The sequence below is a fragment of the Cherax quadricarinatus genome, chromosome 85 (genome assembly GCF_038502225.1).
Source record: "Cherax quadricarinatus isolate ZL_2023a chromosome 85, ASM3850222v1, whole genome shotgun sequence".
NCBI classification, from domain to species: domain Eukaryota; kingdom Metazoa; phylum Arthropoda; class Malacostraca; order Decapoda; family Parastacidae; genus Cherax; species Cherax quadricarinatus.
This window is the reverse complement of record NC_091376.1, coordinates 8,654,842-8,679,984: the sequence shown is the minus strand read 5'-3', so window position 1 is coordinate 8,679,984 and position 25,143 is coordinate 8,654,842. Positions and strand designations below refer to the sequence as shown.

Below are 25,143 nucleotides of genomic sequence, written 5' to 3'. Positions count from 1 at the left end.
GGAGTTGCGCAGATGGAGCAGAGGAGAGAGAAAGAGCGGAAGGTGGATCAGTGTCCATCGATGGTTTGGTCTCTGCAATATATTCAGAGATTGCTTCAAGTGTTTCGGAATTCAGAGATGTCGTATGGGAGACAATATTGGGAATGGTAGGGGGAGGATGAGTAAAGATTGGAACTGTATTGGACTGTACCAAGGTAGGGGGGGGCGAAAGGGTGGAGGGAACTGGAGAAGCGTGGCAGGGGACAGAAGAGACAGGAACCTGGGAGGTGGCAGAAGAGGAAGAAACTTGGGAGGGAACAGGGAAGGAAGGTACATTACGAGGAGGAGGGTGAACCTCTGCACTTGTAACTGAGCCAGTGAGAGGGGAAGAACTAGGGACAGAGACAGGGAGGGTAAAATGAGGAGGTGGAAGATGGGTAGGAGGTGTTACCGGACCTTTTTTTGACTTTTGAGAAGTAGAGGGACGATTGGGAAGAGGTGTCGTACGAGGTCTCGTCGATACTGAGGCTTGTAAGAGAGAACTCGAAGAAGCGAGATTAGACTGAGGCGTTGAAGTAGGGACGTCTGAGCCGAGGACAGCAAAAGGATTAGATACAGGAGTGATTATGGGAGAGGTAACCACAGAGGTGGGTGTAGAAGATGGGATACCAGAAGTGGGGGGACGTTTTGAAACACGGGAATAAGAAACACGTGGGAGTCTCCCTTGGAGGCGGAGATGAGAAACTGCCATGGCATAAGGGAGACCTTCTGTCTCTTTGAGGTAACGGATTTCCCGCTCGTTTAAATAGACCTGACAACGGCGAGAGTACGAAGGGTGAGCCTCATGACAGTTAAGGCAAGAGGGAGATCGATTGCAAGACGTATTAGAATGGTCATCGGCACCACAGACTGGGCATTCGGCGATAGATCTGCAATATTTCGCTGGATGGCCAAATTGCCAGCAATTTCTACACTGTTGTGGTGTAGGGATCACCTTTCGAACTTGTAACCGATGTCCTGCTATATAAACTGAGGATGGGAGTTCTCGGCTGTCAAAAGTTAAACGAGCCACATTGCTAGGGTATCGTCTCCGCCCACGGGCAGGAAGAACGTAAGTGTCTACCTTGAGGATTGGGAGATCTTGGAGTTCCAGCTGTTCTAGAATGTCGGTGCCACATGTCTGGAAATTTTGTTGAACTATGGTATGGGGCAGAATAACGGTACCACTACAAGAATTGAGGGAATGATGTTTTTCAAGGGTGACAGGAACAGTATCTATATGGGAAAGACGAGAGAGCTCACGAGCCTGGGTAGCATTCTGTACGGTAATGATGCGCGTACCGCTCTTAAGAGCATGAAAAGAAATATCTTTACCAACATGGCGTAGGAGTGCCTTGCCAATACTATGGTCAGAAAGATAGGCAGTAGAGGAAGTTGGTCGTAAAGTGAAGAATTTAGTCCACTGTTCAGTCTGAAACTGAGCGTGGAAAGGTAGTGAAGGACGTGTCGATCGTTTCTGAGAAGAACGAGAAGGTGAAGGTGGAGAAGTATCATCAGTAGGTAATTGTCGTTGACGTTTGGGCGTGGGACCAGAGTTGGTCCGACGTGGAACGGGTCGGCGATTTGAAAATTGCCGCACCGTAGAGGGAGAGGCCGGAAGCATAGTCAGAGGAGAGCGAAGGTCTGATAAATCGAAGGAGTCAGTCGAGGCCTCAGTACCTGAAGCGGGTGAGGAAACAGCACCGGCAATAGGTACAGAGGCATGAGGAATGTCTGAAGAGTGGTCCAAAGACGAGGCGGGGTCAGAACGGGGTGCGGTATCAAGAAGGGGCCCGGGGGTACCAGGTTCATGGACTAGGGCTGCCATGGTTAGGTTACTTCTTTCTTTTTGTTTTTAAGAAAAAAAAAGAAAGAAGAAAAGAAAATAAAAATAAAAAAAAGAAAAAAAAAAGGGGGGACCGGGGAGGGATAGTTCCTAGGAGGAATGAAAGGGCCAGAAATCTCCCTCCGCGCCCAAGAGGACTCGACACCGCTAGTAGCGCAGATGCAGCATGGAACCCGTGCCATACCCTACCCTTCATGCCAGTAAACCAGCAATCTGGGATAGCAACCTCACATCTGCCGAGCTACCTCGGTGGACAAAAGAGAGGGCGGCCGGATATCCGCCACAAAGCATACCTCCTTCAGCCACCACCCCCGGAATCCGAAAGGTGGCTTCCAGAGATACACCCGTCGCCCAAAAGACACCCAAAGCTACTCCGGGATACCGGAGAGGGATCGGGACATCCCTAGGCAATCCAGATTCCACGGCAAACTACGCCACCGCCAAGAAACCTCAACGGAATGGGATGGACCCCGGTGTCCTTTCCCCTACCTAGGAACTAGCGCGCCTGTGGGAGAAATCACGAAGGCTAAAAAGAGGAAGGGCAAAAGGGAGGGGTGAGGAGGAGGAGGAGGAATGGAAAAAGGGGAGGATGGGATAGGGGAGGGGAGAATGGGGGGTAATTAGGTTCGGTCTGAGGAAGAAGACCGACAGGGCTAATTCCTCAGACCAAGAGCCTCTTCACCACGCCAAGGAGCCCCCCTTGAAGAGGCATTCATCTACAAATGTTGTAGTTTGGTGGGTCGTCATAATTGTAATATCAGTACCCTTCTGGCAAGTATGATTGAGTGGCAGTGAAAGGTTTTCTTCTTTGTCAGGTCACCCTACTAACATACTCCTCTAATCTTTCACTGCCTAGACTTGCTTAGAATTCCAGCCCCTGTTGAGAGCCTCTATGCAGAAGCGAATGTTCCATCCTTGTCTGATCGCCATGATGCCCATTGCCTTTGCTACTATGTATGCTCTCACGATCTCCACAATCCTTCCATTTATAGAATGGTCACCGATATTAGTAGACATTCTTCATTCGTTCGCCGCCCGTTTGCTCCGTCCCTTTTCTCTTCGCTTACATTCACTCTTGTCTTCCCTTCAGTTACCACCTTTATATGTTCATGTAGCATCTCACTTTTCCCTACCCCCCTGGGAAGTTCCAGCTGTTCGGGTCTGTTCTTTCTCACTCCCTTGCTCGAAAGCTCAACTGCCTACGGTGGCTTCCCGCTCTCTTTTTCTTGATCACTTCCACTCCCATTCTCATGCCACCGCTGTGTACACAGATGGCTCTAAGTCTTCAGATGGCGTCGCATTCGCAGCAGTGTTTCCGGACAGCGTCGTGCGGGGGCATTTACTATCTTCGGCTAGCACTTTTACTGCTGAACTGTATGCCATTCTTGCAGCACTTATTCGTATCGCATCTATGCCTGTGTCATCATTTGTGGTAGTCTCAGACTCCCTTAGTGCTCTACAGGCTATACAAAAATTTGATACATCTCACCCCCTAGTTCTCCGTATCCAACTTTGGCTACGCCGTATCTCTACGAAGCACAAAGATATTTTTTGTTGGGTCCCTGGTCATGTCAACGTACAGGGCAATGAACAGGCAGACACTTTTGCGCGGTCAGCAGTACATGACCTACCAATTTCCTATAGAGGTGTTCCATTTCTGGACTATTTTGCTACAATAGCTGCCCACCTTCGCGCCCATTGGCAACAATGTTGGTCAACTCTGCTTGGTAACAAACTTCATTCTATTAAACCGAGCATAGGTTACTGGCCGTCTTCTTGTCATCAGTGCCGTGGTTGGGAGACCACTCTCTCCCGTCTTCGCACTGGCCACACTCGTCTTACTCATGGGTATCTCATGGAGAGGCACCCTGTACCTCTCTGTGAGCAGTGTCAAGTTCCAGTATCGATTAGCCACATTCTGTTAGACTGCCCTCTCTATCAACGAGCACGCAGAATTTACCTCCAAAGCCGTCTTCGTTCTACTACTCTCTCTCTACCTTCCCTTCTTGCTGATGGACCCTCCTTTAATCCTGACTCTCTCATTGACTTCTTGACAACGGCTGATTTACTCCACAAACTCTGATGATGATACCTTACGCACTCCCCTCAGCCCTTTCTAGCTCAGTCTCTTGCTGCCCTTTACCCTTTCACTATCCACTGCTCTGCTGTTATCCGTAACCTATTACTCGTCCACCTCCCTTTTGCCACCTGATGCCCTCGCTTCCTTCCTGCCCTGCAGCGCTGTATAGCCCTTGTGGCATAGCGCTTCTTTTTTATTATAATAATAATTAGAATTCCAGTCACTTTTAATAACCTTTTCACATACCCTCCCAAATTCATTCACTGACCTATACAACTTTTCTTCAGACTCCCATATGAACTATCATTGGCATTGAGCATGTTTTGAATATATTGGAATGTCACTAACAAAGAGCAACTATGATAATTTCCATTTTGTATCAAATTCATTACCTTTTTACCCCAAGCACCCTAGCATTCACTTTTACAACCCCATCTATAAATGTTTAATTATGGTGACATCACACATCTCAATCCAAGACCTAGTATTACTGGAAGAATAGTCCCCTTGTTGAGCCTCTCTCAGCATAGAAATTATTATAAGTCACAGAGCACTAAACCTGGAGGAGATCATACAGCCCATTACTTCATGTGGATTACAATATGTAACTGAAGGTTAAGGAGACGAACTTTTACACTGAAGAATACATACAAATCAGTTTATATAATCGTACAACTGTTACAAAGTTTATAGTACAAAATTTGTCTGAATCAGTGTCCATATTACTCTGTGCTCCTGTATTTACTCTTGTGCATTAGTGTTGATATATACAATATTAGCTCAAAATTTAGTACTTCAATACAATGTAATGTGCAAACTACAAAAATCATAAATGTTGAAGACATCAGTGGAGAAGTACTATTATTACAAATATGTAATTTAATTATTTGAATTATTACGTCAAAACTACAGACCCTACATAAAACTACAAACAAGTACATCAAGAATGTACAACTGAAATAAGAGAATATAATCAATAACAATTTTTCATCAAATTTACTTTTTAATATCAATTCACTATCACCCTCAATATTTCCCTCAGTTATTATAGAGATTTACACAGTCATTGTATGGAATGGCAAGTAGACCACAGACAACTTTCTGAACTCATAAGCTCAAATAGCTCCACATCTATGGACTATATAAAAATACTAGTGAAAACAGAAAAAACACGAGTGCTTTCATGTCTGGAATGCTGTGCAATAATTTATTTATTTTTTTTTTGGGGGGGGAGGATACATAAAGGTCTGGAACATAGTCTTAATTTCCCCATTTGTTCTTCACTTAATGCTAATTTACATTGCACAACGATTTTTCAAGAGCATAACCCATGCGTTACGAGAGGTGTACTAAAATCTATTAGTAATATATCAATCATGTTTATCTTATTTTATTGCTTTAAAACAAATAGCTTTAAATGTGTGGTCTGGAATGCCAGGAACAGCAAAAGAGGTGACAACAGCTGCCCCTATGGTCACTAGTTAGTACCAATTTTTGGCTGACTCGTGTCTCGACAAAGCAGCCAGAGCTCAAAGGAAATGGCAGATAGTTCCAAAGGAATTAATAGAAAACTGTAAATACAAAAGAAGCAGCAAGAGTGCTAATAGGAAAATGTACAAGATCATTTTCCTGGAATGTTTCTCCTTGTATAACATTGATATCTAAAGGGAAATGAGGCTCACCTAGTTTAACAGTTTAGTGACTAATTTTCTGAAACATCTTGATAACTGAAGAGGGAAGCTATATTATAGTGCAACAAATGTTACAGTATACTACAAGCCCAGGTATAGATAAACTAATTTATATTTTACAACAAAGGTGTATGGTAGTGAAATACTGTAGTTACTATACATCCATACCTGGCAGGGTTGCAGTACAGACCTCACTAGATAACTTAATTGTAAGTCCCAAACAATTAAACTAAACATTTAACATCACAAAGTATATAACTTCTACAAAGGTATAATATACTTGGTGTAGGAACACTCAATAAACCTTACTGAAAATTAATATAATCATAACTAAACATCAAACCAACAAGGGTCATACAGCACTGACCTTACTAGAAAGCCAAGTACAAATAACTAACCTGCCCATAAATGATTTGTGAATACTAGAATAGTTACTTACAATATATAAACATTTCAGGTGTTTGAGCTGCAATGATGACCCATCAAGGAAATTTCAATAATGCTCTGTTCTGTCACGTCAGAGATCACAGCCATCCTATTGATTGGTCTTCCGCTAAAACTGTCTTCCCTACTTCCAACTCTAACAGTCGCCGTCTAGTTGAATCCTCTCTAATACACAACTTTCCTTGTATGAATCTTAGTCCTGGCTTCGTCTCTGTAGATGCCTTCCTCTCCCACTACATTGTAAAATGCTCCAAACTTCAGAAAACTTGTGGCTTAACTTGATTCCTCATTTTTCTTCTTCTCCCTTTTCCCCTTTCCTTTTTTGTCTTTCTTCTGTTGCGTGTTTCTGTTCCTTCATTATTTATTTCATCACTTCCCCTTCCCCCCACCTCTGTGCATTTGCTCTCCCTCTGTGGGCACCTAGCTTCCTTGCAGTGCTCCCCTTTCTTTGTATTTGACTGGCTCCTCCTCCTTAATTCCCCACTACTACCACTACCTCTTCCTGCCTATACACAGCCGTCCTGCTCCACTTCTTGTTAGTGTGACTTTGTAAATGGTCCAAGTCGGACCAAAACGTCGTCGTAAGCTCCTCTCTTCTATGTGCGGGTTTTGTGTATCGTTCCAGTCACGGTATTGTGCCTTTTTTTGTTATTTAAGAAGCATACATCATTGACATTTGAACAGCAAATGAAAAAACTGAGAAAGAAGTATTTCTGTATATGATTAAAACTGCCAACACACTTTGGATACTTAAGATTCCACTTAATTGCTGCAGATATTATGTAACAATCTAGGTAGTAGGTTGGTAGAGAGCAACTGCCCAGGGAGGTACTACCGTCCTGCCAAGTGTGTAAAACTGAAGCCTGTACATGTTTTACATGATGGTAGGATTGCTGGTGTCTTTTCTGACTCAAACATGCACGATTTCAGGTACATCTTGCCACTTCTACTTACACGTAGGTCACACTACACATACATATATATACAGTGGACCCCCGCATAGCGACCTTAATCCGTGCAAGAGGGCTGATTGTTATGCGAAATGTTCGGTATGCGAATGAATTTTCCCCATAAGAAATAATGGAAATCAAATTAATCCGTGCAAGACACCCAAAAGTATGAAAAAATTTTTTTTACCACATGAAATATACATTTTCCTACACACAAAGAGAAGGATACATGCACAATAGTAGAGTAGTACATGCACAATATATATTGTGCATGTACTACTCTACTAAATGAAGAATAAATGACACTTACCTTTATTGAAGATGCAGCAATGACTGATGAGACACTGTGTCCTGGGAGTGCCTTTTCCTCCTGAGTACTGTAGGTCCTGTTTGGCATTTTCTTCCAGAACAGGCCTTATCACACTGTGTATGCCACTACGATTCTTAAATCTCTCAAACCAACCTTTGCTGGCTTTAAATTCACCAATATGAGCACTAGTTCCAGGCATTTTTCCCTGTTCACCTGGGTGTTAGTCGACTGGTGTGGGTTGCATCCTGGGAGACAAGATTAAGGACCCCAATGTTAATAAGTTAGACAGTCTTCGATGACACTGACTTTTTTGGGTTATCCTGGGTGGCAAATCCTCTGGGGTTAATTGTTTCTTGGTATTCTCAATAAGCCACACCAACAACGGTGCTACAGCAGCAGCAGCAGCAGCTGACGGTGGTACAGCAGCAACAGACGATGCTACAGCAGCAGCAGACGATGCTACAGCAGCAGCAGACGATGCTACAGCAGCAGCAGACGATGCTACAGCAGCAGCAGACGATGCTACAGCAGCAGCAGACGATGCTACAGCAGCAACAGACGATGCTACAGCAGCAGCAGACAATGCTACAGCAGCAACAGACGATGCTACAGCAGCAGCAGACGATGCTACAGCAGCAGCAGACGATGCTACAGCAGCAGCAGACGATGCTACAGCAGCAGCAGACGATGCTACAGCAGCAGCAGACGATGCTACAGCAGCAGCAGACGATGCTACAGCAGCAGCAGACGATGCTACAGCAGCAGCAGCAGCTGACGGTGGTACAACAGCAGCAGCAGCTGACAGTGCAGCAGCAGCTGACAGTGCAGCAGCAGCTGACAGTGCAGCAGCAGCTGACAGTGCAGCAGCAGCTGACAGTGCAGCAGCAGCTGACAGTACAGCAGCAGCTGACGGTGGTACAGCAGCAGCTGTACCACCAATAGTAGCGATGGTTGATTGGGGTTTATTATACAACCTGGCCAGCTCGGAGACACGCACTCCACTTTCATACTTATCAATGATCTTTTCCTTCATCTCTATAGTAATTCTCACCCTTATTGCTGTAGGGTTGGCACTAGAAGCTTTCTTGGGGCCCATGGTCACTTATTTTCCAGAAAAAATCACCAAAAACACTGTAATAATACGAAATGTTCCGATTGTATGCTTGGATGTTACTGCGGAGGCTGGCTGGTAAACAATGCCACTGGCGGAACTTGTGAGCGTGGCTCAGGCCGCACATTGGACGCGTCTCGGACGAAGGGCGGTGAGCGGGTTTTTGGGCGGTATGCGAGGCAAAATTTTTGCGAAAAAAGCGAGCGGTATGCGGATTGTACGGTATGCGATGCATGCGGTATGCGGGGGTCCACTGTACACACCTCTCTGGGTTTTCTTTTATTTTCTTACTAGTTCTTGTTTATTTCCTCTTATCTCCATAGTGAAGAACAGACTTCTTCCTCCGTAAGCCATGTGTGCCAGGAGCAAGGGGCTAGTAACCCCTTCTCCTGTATAAATTACTAAATTTAAAAAGAAACTTTCGTTTTTCTTTTTGGGCCACCCTGCCTTGGTGGGATACGGCTGGTTTGTGGAAAAAAGATTGTGCAACACCACTATATATATACCTGGTGATGACTCCAGGTAACATCTCCCATGTAATCTGGTCTTTTAGTTGACCACCTGGTCACAAAAGGCTGTTGGTACTTGCAGCACACGCTTCGGCTTTGGGACCACTGCCCAGCTGATCACAAACTACCTGCAGGTACTTATCAAGTTCCCTCTTGAAGACAGTTTAAAATCCTTGAACATTTTATGCTCGTCAAGTTATCTCACTGCGTACTTATTACACATGACACGGCTGAATATTAAATCTTGATTATTTAGCAATGTAAAGGAAGATGCATAAATATAACCTTCACCTGAAAATTAGTGACTTATTGTAATTACTGCTAGGCACAAAGCCAACCCCAATATACAAAAGAATTTAATGGTTTTGAAAGAAAAAAAAATGTCATTACTTCATATATCATTATTATAAGTAATTACAAAATTGTGTATCATATTTAAACCTGCATGTAAATTAACTTCTCAGCTATCACAAGTGATTAGGGTAGTGAATTCTTATTTACGAGAATAAAATTTCTATAATACCCAGTTTCAGTGCATAGGTTTATCTAAGGCCAAAAATTTTAGACTTTTCCAATTAAACGTTATGTCACACGCACACAATCAAATGAACTATCAAATTCCTAAGCTATTATTTGCTCAAGAATTTCAGAAACAGTGTCTATCTATATTTTTGACACCTCTGTCCAATGGTAGCTTTCCTTTGTGAATTTATCTTCAATGAATCTCTGGAGTATGAAATATATGGGTCATAAGAACCAATGCTGTTGATGACAGAGCAGCGCCCCAGCTTCTGAACTTCTGCTGGTACCACATGAGACTCAAGCTATAGAAAAAATCAGAATACATTATTAAAATCAAAAGAAATATCAATACAAAAACAAAAACCAATAGCTTTTATAAGATATCTTTAAACCTGGATCAGAAACGTCAAATAAATATAAATACTGGATTTAAAAAAATAGTTCAGGTTTTGTTGCTAAACTTTTCAATTTTACAAAAACTCCTACAATTCTGCATAAATATTTAAATTACCATCTAAATTTGTGTACAGAATTTGCTTAATGCCTATTGTAATTCAAAACATTATATATTAGATATAAAGTTAATCACTTATGGGTCACTAAATGAAGAATCGTCTTCCTTCTATTCAATTAAGAAAATTTGGGTGAGCAGCTAAAAATTATAGTGAACATACAAATGCAACTTCAATTTTTTGAAGAAAAATATACTGTACTAAATTATGCAGAGGAAGCAATATTTCTGACCATTCAGAATGATGCATTTCTGTATCTGGAGGTCCACCTAGAATATGCCACATCTATTCTCTACCTTGTACCTACCTCTCCTTGTTCCTTTACAGCCTTACACTTGTTACTCTGCCCAGACCTTCATGACCTGGGAAGTGAGGGTATAACTAACTTGACTTAAGAAATCGTAATGACACGATTGCAAACAAACCATACATATACAGGGATATACTACAGTTTCTAATTACCATGAGAAACATATATGGTGAGTGTTTCTGAGGACTTGTGTGAAACACAGGGCTGTAAAAGTGCTTTTGTTTCATGCTTAAATGTATACAGGGTATAAAATTACGTGCTGAAAATAAATAGTTTACAAATACAAAACAGACTGGAATAAGTTCTGTACTCAAGGTTACCTGTCATCATTCTCGCAAAAATCAGATGATTCAAGCACTTGATGTCACTCTTAACAAGAGTGAAATATATGAAGAATGATTTTCTATGGATGCATGGAAGTCTGAGAGAAAACAATAGAATGGGTAAACTAGATGAGGTGGTGGAGGCAAACACTATACTTGATTGCAAGAATAGATATCAATTTATGAAGGCCAGAAATCAGTGAAACCAGTCAATAAGAGTTATGAGTTAGGGCCAGGAGCTATGACTTTAGCTCTGCAAACATAGCTAGACGTGTACAACTACTTCAGCACTATATGCATATGGAGAAGATTTATGATTCAGCAAATTATACCTATATTAGTTTTGAGCAGAAACAGTAGATATTCTCCAATAATGAAGTACAGTGGGCCCTTGGTTATCGGCCGTAATCCGTTCCAGAAGGTCGGCCGATAACCGAAATGGCCGAAAACCGAATTAATATTTCCCATAAGAATTAATGGAAATACAATTAATCTGTTCCAGACAAAAATATTCACAAAAAAATATTTTTTTAACAATTATGTATTACATACCTTTACTGAAGGCTAATGCTGGCTTCTGGAAGATAGGGAAGAGGAAAGTGGGAGGAGTTAGTGTTTGGAAGGGAAATCCCCCTCCATAAAGACTTTAGGTAGCAAAGCCTTCTCTGGGGTTACTTCCCTTCTTTGTCTTTGAAGCTGGTCCTAGTGCCATTAAGAGTCACTGGACCCGTCTCACAACAAATCTGTCCATAGAGGTCTGTTTCTGGCATCTCTAAGATTTCCCTGAAGTGGGATAGGGTTTTGTCTTTGAACATGTTGCAGATATGGCTTGTTTTACCTTGGTCAGGGTGGCGTTTCTCTACAAAAGCTTCCACCCTAGTCCACATTGCACACACCTCTTTAATTTGTCATTTACTGCTACAGTACATTCATTACTCACCTTAAAATATTTTTGGTCTTGATGTAGGACAAGAGGAGAGTAGTATTTATTTGTAGGAAGTCAGTGTAGGTTGTGGTAGATGTAGGTACAGTACACATATTTAGCCCCTCCCCCCTGGGCTACACTACACAGCCATATTATTACCATATTCACTGAGTTTAATCATTTCTAACAACTACCTTTAGATGCCATCATAAACAAAGGGAGAAGTAATGAATAATTCATGCTGAGAATTGTAAACAAACGCATATGAAGGGCGGTTACTGCACCAGTCACCAGATTCACAGTTTTCTCTAACGCTGCATCAGAGAAAATGTAATGTTTACTCTCCATCCCACTCTCCACTCGATAACATATAAACATTGCATGTTTATATGCTACATGATATGTAACGTGTTTCTTACATAATTTTGAAGAAAATATCATATATCATAGATGGATTAATGAAAATGTCTATATTAACATAAAATAAGACATGTAATGTGGCAAAGAGTGATTATTAAATATACATCGCATATAATAAACATTGCATGTTTATATGCTATGTGACGTGTTACTTATATAATTTTGAAGATATAATAGATGGATTAATGATAATGTCTATATTAATGTAAAACAAGACATTTAATGTACCAGTGATTATTATTAAATATACATCGCTTATAAACATTGCATGTTTTTATATATGTACAGTGAACCCCCGACTTACGATATTAATTCATCCCAGAAGGCTGTTCAGGTGCCGTTACCAAATGAATTTGCTCCCATAAGGAATATTGTAAATTAGATTAGTCTGCATCAGACCCCCAAAAATACACTTACAAAAGCACTTACAAAAATACACTTACATAATTGTTCGAGTTGGGAACTGATCGTAAGTTGGGGGTCTACTGTACTATGTAACATGTTTCTTTGGGCTCATGGTTGCTTATTTTTCAGTTGCACTCAATCAATAACCACAAAAAACAACGGATTATAGCAAAATGTTTGGATGAATGAGCAGAAGCTTCCTCACTCGCCTAGAGACAAAGCCAAACTGACTCGGAAGTGGCCCCAGCCGGTGGATGGACACCTCCCAAACGGCCAATAACCGAATTAACGGCCGATAACTGGGTGCCGAAAAACTGGCCGATAACCAAGTTGGCTGATAACTGAACCGGCTGAACTGTACTGTAATGATCTCTACAGTACATGTATCAAGATCAAGAGGATCACCCACAAACTGGCTGGTCTGAGGCCGGGCTGCAATTACTGTATGGAATATTGAGCTTCCTTGTACAGTGAATAACCCACACAGGTTTAGGCCTTCATATAAATAGAATACTACAACACAGAGAGCATGTTTGCTCTTAATGGCTGAAAATCTAATGTCCCATTACAGTGGACCCCCGGTTAACGATTTTAATCCGTGCAAGAGGGGTAATTGTTATGCGAAATAATCGTTATGTGAATGAATTTTCCCCATAAGAAATAATGGAAATAAAATTAATCCGTGCAAGACACCCAAAAGTATGAAAAAAAATTTCTTTTACCACATGAAATGTTAATTTTAATACACACAAACTGAAAAAGGCATGCACACTTACATGACACTTACTTTTATTGAAGATCTGGTGATGATTGATGGGATGGGAGGAGGGGAGAGTGTCGAACTTATTGTTTAGAAGGGGAATCCCCTTCCATTAGGACTTGAGGTAGCAAGTCCTTTTCCGGGGTTACTTCCCTTCTTCTTTTAATGCCACTAGGACCAGCTTCAGAGTCACTGGACCTCTGTTGCACAACAAATCTGTCCATAGAGCTCTGTACCTCCCGTTCCTTTACGATTTGTCTAAAATGGGCCACAACATTGTCATTGAAATAGTCACCAGCACGGCTTGCAACAGCTGTGTCAGGGTGATTTTCATCCATAAAGGTTTGCAGTTCAACCCACTGTGCACACATTTCCTTAATTTTTGAAGTAGGCACAATGGATTCCACAACTGGCACAGGCTTCTCAGGGTTAGCCCCAAACCCTTCAAAATCTTTCTTAATTTCCATACTAATTCTCACCCTTTTTACCACAGGGTTGGCACTAGAAGCTTTCTTGGGGCCCATGGTCACTTATTTTCCAGAAACAGCACCGAAAACACTGTAATAATACGAAATATTCCGAGTGTATGCTTGGATGTTACTGCGGAGGCTGGCTGGTAAACAATGGCACGGGCGGCACATGTGAGGCTGGCTGAGGGCGCACATTGGACGCGTCTCGGACGAAAATCGGTGAGCGGGTTTTTAATCGGTATGCGCGGCAAAAATTTTGCGATTAAAGTAAGCGGTATGCGAAATAATCGCTATGTGATGCCATCGTTATGCGGGGGTCCACTGTATATTCATTATTAATTTAGAATTATCATTCTCATATATATATATATATTTTTTTTTTCAACAAGTTGGTCGTCTCCCACCGAGGCAGGGTGACCCCAAAAAGAAAGAAAATCCCCAAAAAGAAAATACTTTTATCATCATTCAACACTTTCACCACACTCACACATTATCACTGCTTTTGCAGAGGTGTTCAGAATACAACAGTTTAGAAGCATATACGTATAAAGATACACAACATATCCCTCCAAACTGCCAATATCCCAAACCCCTCCTTTAAAGTGCAGGCATTGTACTTCCCATTTCCAGGACTCAAGTCCGACTATAAGAAAATAACCGGTTTCCCTGAATCCCTTCACTAAATATTACCCTGCTCACACTCCAACAGATCGTCAGGTCCCAAGTATCATTCGTCTCCATTCACTCCTATCTAACACGCTCATGCACGCTTGCTGGAAGTCCAAGCCCCTCGCCCAGAAAACCTCCTTTAACTACTCTTTCCAACCCTTTCGAGGACGACCCCTACCCCTCTTTCCTTCCCCTATAGATTTATATGCTTTCCATGTCATTCTACTTTGATCCATTCTCTCTAAATGGCCAAACCACCTCAACAACCCCTCTTCTGCCCTCTGACTAATGCTTTTATTAACTCCACACCTTCTCCTAATTTCCACACTCCGAATTTTCTGCATATTTACACCACACATTGCCCTTAGACAGGACATCTCCACTGCCTCCAACCGTCTCCTCGCTGCTGCATTTACCACCCAAGCTTCACATCCATATAAGAGTGTTGGTACTACTATACTTTCATACATTCCCTTCTTTGCCTCCATAGATAACGTTTTTTGACTCCACATATACCTCAACGCACCACTCACCTTTTTTCCCTCATCAATTCTATGATTAACCTCATCCTTCATAAATCCATCCATATATATATAATATATATATATATATACACACACACACACACATGTATATGTAACAGTGACTAGTTTCAAGGGGTTTTCTAGCTTTGCAACCCAACCTGATGAGTCTTCCCAAGTGACTGCTTGTTGAACCAGATTGTTGGTGTTGGCATCCTGCTGTCTCAAACAGCCCTCACAGCCTGACTGATCTGACACTTCATCAAAAATAAAGGATAGGACCGTCAACCCTTGATATAACATACTAATAGTGGGGAGTGTCTTGAGTGTGCTGAATCAGAATTATGTTAAAATAGAGAGAAAAAAAAAAGAAAATTGACATACTGTATACTGTAATAAAAACTGAAAATAAACAAATTAAATATGCATTTTATGAAGTAGATATTTGCCCATTATTTCAAAAGTCTGTAATATCAAAGATTTACTGTACTTAAGATTAATTATAGCTTACATTTTTCACTGTAGTGGAATCCTTGTCGCGCAGAGCACCTAGATACAACTGTGTGACTTGAGCCAGATCCACCAGAATTAGGTCCAGCAGCTCCAGTCGCAGCTCACGGAGGTACATGACACTGCGTGCAAGACTTTCACACAGATGAGATGAAAGAGGACGCTCCAGCCACACTGACTCATCATCCTGGTAATAATATCCAAGGAAGTTGAGTATCACACGTGTCTAACCCTACTCTGGAGGGAGGATCCCTTGATATTGATGAAGGACTCGTGATCAAAATAACTGCAGTTACTTTCCTCTTCCTTAGATCAGAACTGATTGCCCCCCATTTTTCCAGGTGCTGCATGCCCCATACAGGATTAACACTTCATAAAAATAATAATTAGTAGTAATAAATAATACTATGTAACTAATTCAAAATAATAATACACAAGAGGTAAAAACATTGTTGCATGGGATTATCTGCCTTAAGCTTCAAATGTAACATAATTATCCCACATCAGTTCATAACTAATCAACATACTGAAGCTGAATCATAAATAATGTTTTGTTCTCTGCTCTTCTATTATCACAACAAGAATGAAAATAGTCCAGGATGGATTGAGATGTCCTCTAAAAATTTGTCTCCAATCTGTTGGTAACTTGTGGCTTGCATTTTTCACAATGACAAATTTGAACAAACTCAGACAACTTTCCGAACTGTAACATCACCAACCATCCTTCATAGTGCAGGCACTGTACTTCTCACCTCTACCTTAGATATACTTTTGAAGAGTTTCAAGAGTTTCTCTACTCTGAGCCCGGCCATGGGCCAGGCTCATCAGGTGCTTGCCTGGTCAACCAGATTGTTGCAGCTGGAGGCCTACTGCCCCACATATCCATCACAGGCTGAGGAAAGAAGGTGGGGAACTCACAAGTAACGATCACGAGGTATGCAAGGAGCTCAACATGAGATTTAAGGAAGTATTTACAGTAGAGACAGGAATGGCTCCGAGAAGACAGCACAGAGGGGAACACCAACAGGGAACATACCAACAGGTGCTGAATAACATACAAACAACGGATGAGGAGGTGCAGAAGCTGCTAAGTGACCTCAATACCTCAAAGGCGAGGGGTCCGGACAACATCTCCCTGTGGGTCCTTAGAGAAGGAGCAGAGATGCTGTGCGTGCCACTAACCCTAATCTTCAATACATCCCTTGAAACTGGGCAACTACCTGAGGTATGGGAGACAGCAAATGTAGTCCCTATTTTTTATGAAAGGAGACAGAAACGAGACACTAAACTACAGACCAGAGTCTCTGATGTGTATAGTATGCAAAGTCATGGAGAATATCAGGAGGAGAGTGGTGGAGCACCTGGAGTGAAACACGATTATAAACAACAACCAGCACGGATTCATGGAAGGCAAATCCTGTGTCACAAACCTTCTGGAGTTTTATGACAAGGTAACAGAAGTAAGAAACAAGAGAGAGGGGTGGGTTGATTGCATTTTCCTGAACTACAGGAAGGCCTTTGACACAGTTCCTCACAGAAGATTAGTGCAGAAGCTGGAGGATCAGGCACGTATAACAGGAAGGGCACTGCAATGGATAAGAGAATACCTGACAGGGAGGCAACAACGGGTCATGGTACGTGATGAGGTATCATAGTGGGCTCCTGTGATGAGCGGGGTACCACAGGGGTCAGTCCTAGGACCAGTACTATTTTTGATATATGTGAATGATATGGTGGAAGGGATAGACTCTGAAGTGTCCCTGTTTGCAGATGATGTGAAGCTAATGAAAAGGATTAAATTGGATGAGGATCAGGCAGGACTACAGAGAGACCTGGACAGGCTGAACACGTGCTCCAGCAACTGGCTTCTCGATTTCAACCCTGCCAAATGCAAAGTCATGAAGATTGGGGAAGGGCAAAGAAGACTGCAGACAGAGTATAGGCTAGGTGGACAAAGGCTGCAAACCTCACTCAAGGTGACCATAACACCGAGCACGTCTCCGGAGGCACACATCAACCAGATAACTGCTGCAGCATATGGGCACCTGGTAAACCTGAGAATAGCGTTCTGATACCTTAGTAAGGAATCGTTCAAGACACTGTACACTGTGTACGTCAGGCCCATACTGGAGTATGCAGCACCAGTTTGGAGCCCACACCTGGTCAAGCACGTCAAGAAATTAGAGAAAGTACAAAGGTTTGCAACAAGGCTAGTTCCAGAGCTCAGGGGAATGTCCTACGAAGAAAGGTTGAGGGAAATCGGACTGATGACACTGAAGGACAGGAGGGTCAGGGGAGACATGATAACAACATACAAAATAATGCATGGAATAGACAAGGTGGAAAGAGACAGGATGTTCCAGAGGGAACACAAAAACAAGGGATCATAATTGGAAGCTGAAGACTCAGACGAGTCACAGGGATGTTAGGAAGTACTTCTTCAGTCACAGAGTCGTCAGAAAGTGGAATAGCCTAGCAAGTGATTTGGTGGAGGAAGGAACCATACACAGCTTTAAGATGAGGTATGACAAAGCTCAGGAAGCAGAGAGAGAGAGGACCTAGTAGCAATCAGTGAAGAGGTGGGGCCAGGAGCTGAGTCTTGAGCCCTGCAACCACAATTAGGCGAGTACAGTCTGGTTGATTTGGCACCTAGTGAAGATACTTGTCCAGTTTCCTCTTGAAGGCATCTACACTTGTTCCTGCCATGTTTCTGATATCTTCTGGTAAGATGTTTAACAGTCTGGGACCCCAGATGTTGATACAGTGTTCCCTTATTGTCCCCATCGCACCCCTGTTCCTCACTGGATTTATTTTACACTCCCTCCCATATCTCTCACTCCAGTATGTTATGGCAGTGTGCAGATTTGGGACAAGGCCCTCTAGGACTAATGTCTGGCTAACCAGGTACTCTGAATCCATTCATGAATGCTAATTTAATGTTATAAAATTGAGTAAAGCATCAAATCAAAGAAGATCATTTTATAATGTGGTTGTGGTTGCAAAGATCCTGAATATAAAATTTCAGATTTCTACAACTTGTAATGGACAAAAATTTGCAAAGAAAAATGATAAATCTATACAGCAACTGATCAGTCTACCTATGGTTAAAATTTTTTGGATAGAGGAAGCAAATTCCACGAGGCGCTTGCCAGCATGAAATTTTAGTCGTTATTTAATGAATCCTGCTAAATCTGAGAAGTCTGAAACCCTTGACCACTGCTTACAATAGTGTCGCTTTCAACCCTTAAATGGTCCAAACGTATATATACGTTTTTTCAACATTTGAAAGTATGTAAAAAAATGGAGATCTTCTTTTTTGTTTTACATTTAAAAATGTGTAAAAAAACTTTTATCTACATTTTTTTTGTTATTGTTGAAAATATGTAAAAAAAAACGTAGATCTACTTTTGGAGCACTACGGATTTGAACGTCGATCTGTTTGGACCGTTTAAGGGTTAATAAACATTGTATCACTCAAAAATAACTAATACTATGGAGAGGAAACTTCAGGCATGGTAGAGTGACTTTCATTCAACATTCCAGTATGTCATGTCTCAGAAATGATTTAAGGTGAGATGACTTAAACTAAACATTCTACACCCTAAACATTCTTATCTCAATTGGCCTCACTCATAAAAAAAAAAAAACACACACTGTTGACAGTAATGAGGAAAAGATACAGGTTCAGATTAAGCTTTTATTGTGATAATGTTTTACTCTATGTAGAGCTTGGTAACACTATACTATATACAGAAACATCACAATGAAAGTTTGTTCTAAACATGCACCTGCTCTTTATGGCCTCAAATACATTAGTATGGTACCACGAGCCACTTAAGTCTCAGCAATGTTGTGTAAAGTACATGTACTTGTAATATTAGTACACCTGACTATAGAGGGTGCTGAGTGGAAGTAACTAGGTAGTAGGTTGGCAGACAGGAACCGCCGAGGGAAGTACTACAGTCCTGCCAAGCGAGTGTAAAACGAAAGCCTGTAATTGTTTTACATGATGGTAGGACTGTTGGTTTCTATTTTTCCGTCCCGTAAACATGCAAAATTTCAGGTACGTCTTGCTACTTCTACTTACACTAGGTGACACTACACATGCATGTACAAGCATATACAGTGGTCCCTCACTTTTCGTAGTTCTCGGCAATCGTAAATTTCGCCAATCATAGGGGTATTTTCGTATAAATATGGACTCGCTTTTCATAGGTTGACTCGCAAATAGTAGTTCATCCGGGACGCGTACGCACGGTGTGAGCCAAGGCGGCCTCCCTACCCAGCCAGTCTGGCATTGTTTACCAGTGAGTGAAGGTCCCCTCAAGTGCTCCTACGAAATATTTCATAATATTCCACTCATTTTAGTGCTTGCAAGTACTAAATAAGCTACCATGGCTCCAAAGAAAGCTCCTAGTGCCAAGCCTGTGGTAAAGAAGGTGAGAAATATGTACAGTGACAAAGTCTTGGGCCATTTTAGGGAAGTGTTAAAGAGACGCCAGAAACAGAGCTCTCTCCACAGTTACTTTGCGAGACAGGACTAGAGTGATTCTCAAGGTGGTCCTAGTGGCATTAAGAAACAGAGAAGAGAAGCAACCCCAGAGAAGCAATTGGTACCTGAGGTGTTGCTGGAAGGGGATTCCCCTTCCAAACTGTAAACAATCCAATCTCTCTCCTCCTCCAGTCTCCCATACACTAAGAAGAATCTCCAATAAAGGTAAGTGTTATGCTGTTAATGTTTCATTCATCATTTCCCATTGTATTGTTTATGTACTACATGTATATTTCATGTAAAAATTTTTTTTCTTTTAATACTTCTGGGTGTCAAGAACGGATTAATTGTATTTACATTATTTCTTATGGGGAAAATTGATTTGCAAATCGTAAATTTCGTTTATAGTAGCTCCTCCAGGAACGGATTAATTATGAAAAATGAGGGACCACTGTATATACACACCCCTCTGGGTTTTCTTCTATTTTCTTACTTGATCTTGTTTATTTCCTCTTATCTCTGTGGGGAAGTGGAACAGAATTCTTCCTCCATAAGCCATGCATGTCGTGAGAGGCGACTAAAATGCCAGGAGCAATGAGCTAGTAACCCTTTCTCCTGTATACAGTGGACCCTCGACTAACGCTATTAACCCGTTAGTCAAAATAATCGTTAGTCAAGTTAATTTTCCCCATAAGAAATAATGGAAATCAAATTAATCCGTGCAAGACACCCAAAAGTATTGAAAAAAAAAAAATTTAACACATGAAATATTAATTTTAATACACACAAACTGAAGAAGACATGCACAGTTACATGACACTTACCTTTATTGAAGATCTGGTGATGATTGATGGGATGGGAAGAGGGGAGTGTGTTGATGGTCTTAGTGTTTAGAAGGGGAATCCCCTTCCATTAGGACTTGAGGTGGCAAGTCCTTTTTCAGGGTTACTTCCCTTCTTTTAATGCCACTAGGGCCAGCTTGAGAGTCACTGGACCTCTGTCGCACAACATATCTGCCCATAGAGGCCTGTACCTCCCGTTCCTTTATGACATTCCTAACGTGTTTCACAACATTGTCAGTGTCACCATTAAACACTTGTTCAGGTTTCAGTCCTTCACTGTCTATGTACTCCTTGAATTCCTGCACATATTTTTCAGCTGCTTTTTGGTCCAAACTGGCAGCCTCACCATGCCTTATCACACTATGTATGCCACTACGATTCTTAAATCTCTCAAACCAACCTTTGCTGGCCTTAAATTCACTCACATCACCACTAGTTGCTGGCATTTTTCTAATTAAATTGTCATGCAACTTCCTAGCCTTTTCACATATGATTGCTTGAGAGATGCTATCTCCTGCTATCTGTTTTTCGTTTATCCATACCAATAACAGTCTCTCAACATCTATCACTTGTGATCTCAGTTTCGAAAACATAGTTGCACCTTTGGCAAGAACAGCTTCCTTGATTGCCGTTTTCTTGGCCACAATAGTAGCGATGGTTGATTGGGGTTTTGTGTACAGCCTGGCCAGCTCGGAGACATGCACTCCACTTTCATACTTAGCAATGATCTCTTTCTTCATATCCATAGTAATTCTCACCCTTTTTGCTGTAGGGTTGGCACTAGAAGCTTTCTTGGGGCCCATGGTGACTTATTTTGCAGGTGCAATCACTATAAAGGCTGTGATAATATGAAATGTTCCGATTGTATGCTTGGAAGCGACCGCGGTGGCTGGCTGGCTTGTAAACACTGGCCAGAAGTGGACGCGTCTCAGACGGAAGGAATAGTGTTGGTCGAGTTTTTTAGCGCTAATCGAGGCAAAATTTTTGTGATAAAATGTATCGCTAGTCAGATTTATCGTTAATCGATGCCATCGCTGGTCAAGGGTCCACTGTATATTACTAAAGTTAAAAAGAGAAACTTTTACTTCTTGGGCCACCCTGCCTTGGTGGGATACGGCCGGTTTGTTGAAAGAAGAAAGAGTGGAAGTAAAGAATAAGAACCAAACTTAACACAAAGGAGGAACACTGCAGAAGGCCTACTGGCCCATACATGGGAAGTCTCTCAAACCCAAACTCACTAACAAAAATATTTGCCTAACCCATTTTCAATGCTACCCAAAGAATAAGCTTTGATAACTCTTATTAACTCAAGTGCAAGTCCCACTGAAATCCAACCCCTTTCACTCATCATTTAACCCTCTCACTGTCAGTCCCATAATTACAATATACGGCTTGCAAGCCAGTGCAGTCCCGTAATAGTACGCCAAAATTCTAGCGGCTTCAAATCTTGTGGGAGATAGCTGGTAGGCCTACACATGAGAGAATGGGTCTGAGTGGTCAGTGTACGCAGTATAAAAAAATCCTGCAGCACGCAGTGCACAAGACAAAAAGCTGACCATATTTTTCACTTAAAACTGAATTTGTGGTTTTCTTGGTCTCATTTGATAGACTGGAAAATATACTACATAACTAGAGATGATTTTGAATGGTTTATGGACTAAAAGTACCTCCAAACTGAGCTCAAAGTAGCAGATATGGTAAATTTTTGCTAATGTTCAAGAGTAAACAAATCACGTCACGTGTCCAATACACATCGACTAGTGGGTCTAATATGCTTTCACAAATGTGCTGATATTATTTATACCATTTTTACAATAATGCAGTAGTCTGCATAACAGTAAATCTTCTATGATTTGTATGAATAAAAATTCAAAATGGAAAGCAAGCGTAATATAAAAGGGGCCTGGAGATATGACTAACGAAGAGAGAAAATATTATTTTAGTGCTAGGAATGTTTGCATTGTTAATTCTGGACCCTATTTTGAATTGGCCTTCCTTGAATTGTGTATGAAATTGGCCAAATTACCAATTTCTAATCACTAATGGGTAGTTGAAATCAATAAATGGGCAGTTTATTGTACTCAATTGACAGAACAAAAGGAGTTCTAGCGAAATAGCTACAAGTTTGGTCAACTGGAACAATGGAATTGGCAGAAAGTAGGGCTTAAGTGGGCAAAATCACTGTTGTATAAATATCACCAAGACTGCTAATTTCATGAGAGTTTAATTCCATAAGTTTTCCATCAAATTTCATACTACTGGTGTCAATACCATCGGGAGAAGAATCTCCATCACTTCATTCGAAAAAAAAAAAAAAAAATATATATTATATTATATATATAGGTAGTAGGTTGGTAGACAGCAACCACCCAGGGAAGTACTACCGTCCTGCCAGATGACTGTGAAACAAAAACCTGTAACTGTTTTGCATGATGGTAGGATTGCTGGTTTTCTTTTTCTGTCTCATAAACACGCTAGATAACAGGGATATCTTGCTACTCCTACTTACACTTTGGTCACACTTCACAGACACGCACATGCATATATATATATACATACATCTAGGTTTTTCTCCTTATTCTAAATAGCTCTTGTTCTTTTTTATTTCTTCTATTGTCCATGGGGAAGTGGAAAAGAATCTTTCCTCCGTAAGCCATGCGTGTCGTATGAGGCGACTAAAATGCCGGGAGCAATGGGCTAGTAACCCCTTCTCCTGTATACATTTACTAAAAAAGAGAAGAAGAAAAACTTTATAAAACTGGGTTGTTTAAATGTGCGTGGATGTAGTGCGGATGACAAGAAACAGATGATTGCTGATGTTATGAATGAAAAGAAGTTGGATGTCCTGGCTCTAAGCGAAACAAAGCTGAAGGGGGTAGGAGAGTTTCAGTGGGGGGAAATAAATGGGATTAAATCTGGAGTATCTGAGAGAGTTAGAGCAAAGGAAGGGGTAGCAGTAATGTTAAATGATCAGTTATGGAAGGAGAAAAGAGAATATGAATGTGTAAATTCGAGAATTATGTGGATTAAAGTAAAGGTTGGATGCGAGAAGTGGGTCATAATAAGCGTGTATGCACCTGGAGAAGAGAGGAATGCAGAGGAGAGAGAGAGATTTTGGGAGATGTTAAGTGAATGTATAGGAGCCTTTGAACCAAGTGAGAGAGTAATTGTGGTAGGGGACCTGAATGCTAAAGTAGGAGAAACTTTTAGAGAGGGTGTGGTAGGTAAGTTTGGGGTGCCAGGTGTAAATGATAATGGGAGCCCTTTGATTGAACTTTGTATAGAAAGGGGTTTAGTTATAGGTAATACATATTTTAAGAAAAAGAGGATAAATAAGTATACACGATATGATGTAGGGCGAAATGACAGTAGTTTGTTGGATTATGTATTAGTAGATAAAAGACTGTTGAGTAGACTTCAGGATGTACATGTTTATCGAGGGGCCACAGATATATCAGATCACTTTCTAGTTGTAGCTACACTGAGAGTAAAAGGTAGATGGGATACAAGGAGAACAGAAGCATCAGGGAAGAGAGAGGTGAAGGTTTATAAACTAAAAGAGGAGGCAGTTAGGGTAAGATATAAACAGCTATTGGAGGATAGATGGGCTAATGAGAGCATAGGCAATGGGGTCGAAGAGGAATGGGGTAGGTTTAAAAATGTAGTGTTAGAGTGTTCAGCAGAAGTTTGTGGTTACAGGAAAGTGGGTGCAGGAGGGAAGAGGAGCGATTGGTGGAATGATGATGTAAAGAGAGTAGTAAGGGAGAAAAAGTTAGCATATGAGAAGTTTTTACAAAGTAGAAGTGATGCAAGGAGGGAAGAGTATATGGAGAAAAAGAGAGAGGTTAAGAGAGTGGTGAAGCAATGTAAAAAGAGAGCAAATGAGAGAGTGGGTGAGCTGTTATCAACAAATTTTGTTGAAAATAAGAAAAAGTTTTGGAGTGAGATTAACAAGTTAAGGAAGCCTAGAGAACAAATGGATTTGTCAGTTAAAAATAGGAGAGGAGAGTTATTAAATGGAGAGTTAGAGGTATTGGGAAGATGGAGGGAATATTTTGAGGAATTGTTAAATGTTGATGAAGATAGGGAAGCTGTGATTTCGTGTATAGGGCAAGGAGGAATAACATCTTGTAGGAGTGAGGAAGAGCCAGTTGTGAGTGTGGGGGAAGTTCGTGAGGCAGTAGGTAAAATGAAAGGGGGTAAGGCAGCCGGGATTGATGGGATAAAGATAGAAATGTTAAAAGCAGGTGGGGATATAGTTTTGGAGTGGTTGGTGCAATTATTTAATAAATGTATGGAAGAGGGTAAGGTACCTAGGGATTGGCAGAGAGCATGCATAGTTCCTTTGTATAAAGGCAAAGGGGATAAAAGAGAGTGCAAAAATTATAGGGGGATAAGTCTGTTGAGTGTACCTGGTAAAGTGTATGGTAGAGTTATAATTGAAAGAATTAAGAGTAAGACGGAGAATAGGATAGCAGATGAACAAGGAGGCTTTAGGAAAGG

General features: G+C 41.3%; 1 protein-coding gene across 2 annotated transcripts in view; it reads right to left on the bottom strand.

The window, feature by feature from the left end:
• Positions 1 to 8,894: 8,894 nt before the first annotated feature.
• LOC128703223 (piRNA biogenesis protein EXD1) overlaps positions 8,895 to 25,143 on the bottom strand; it is an 89,789-nt gene continuing 73,540 nt past the window's right edge. For both annotated transcript variants that reach the window (XM_070103333.1, XM_070103334.1), the window contains 2 exons: positions 15,308 to 15,493; positions 8,895 to 9,783 (listed from right to left, as the gene is read on the bottom strand). In XM_070103333.1, coding sequence (XP_069959434.1) covers positions 9,619 to 9,783; positions 15,308 to 15,493 — 351 coding nt within the window. In that variant the 3' untranslated portion in view covers positions 8,895 to 9,618. The remainder of the gene's footprint in view (positions 9,784 to 15,307; positions 15,494 to 25,143) is intronic.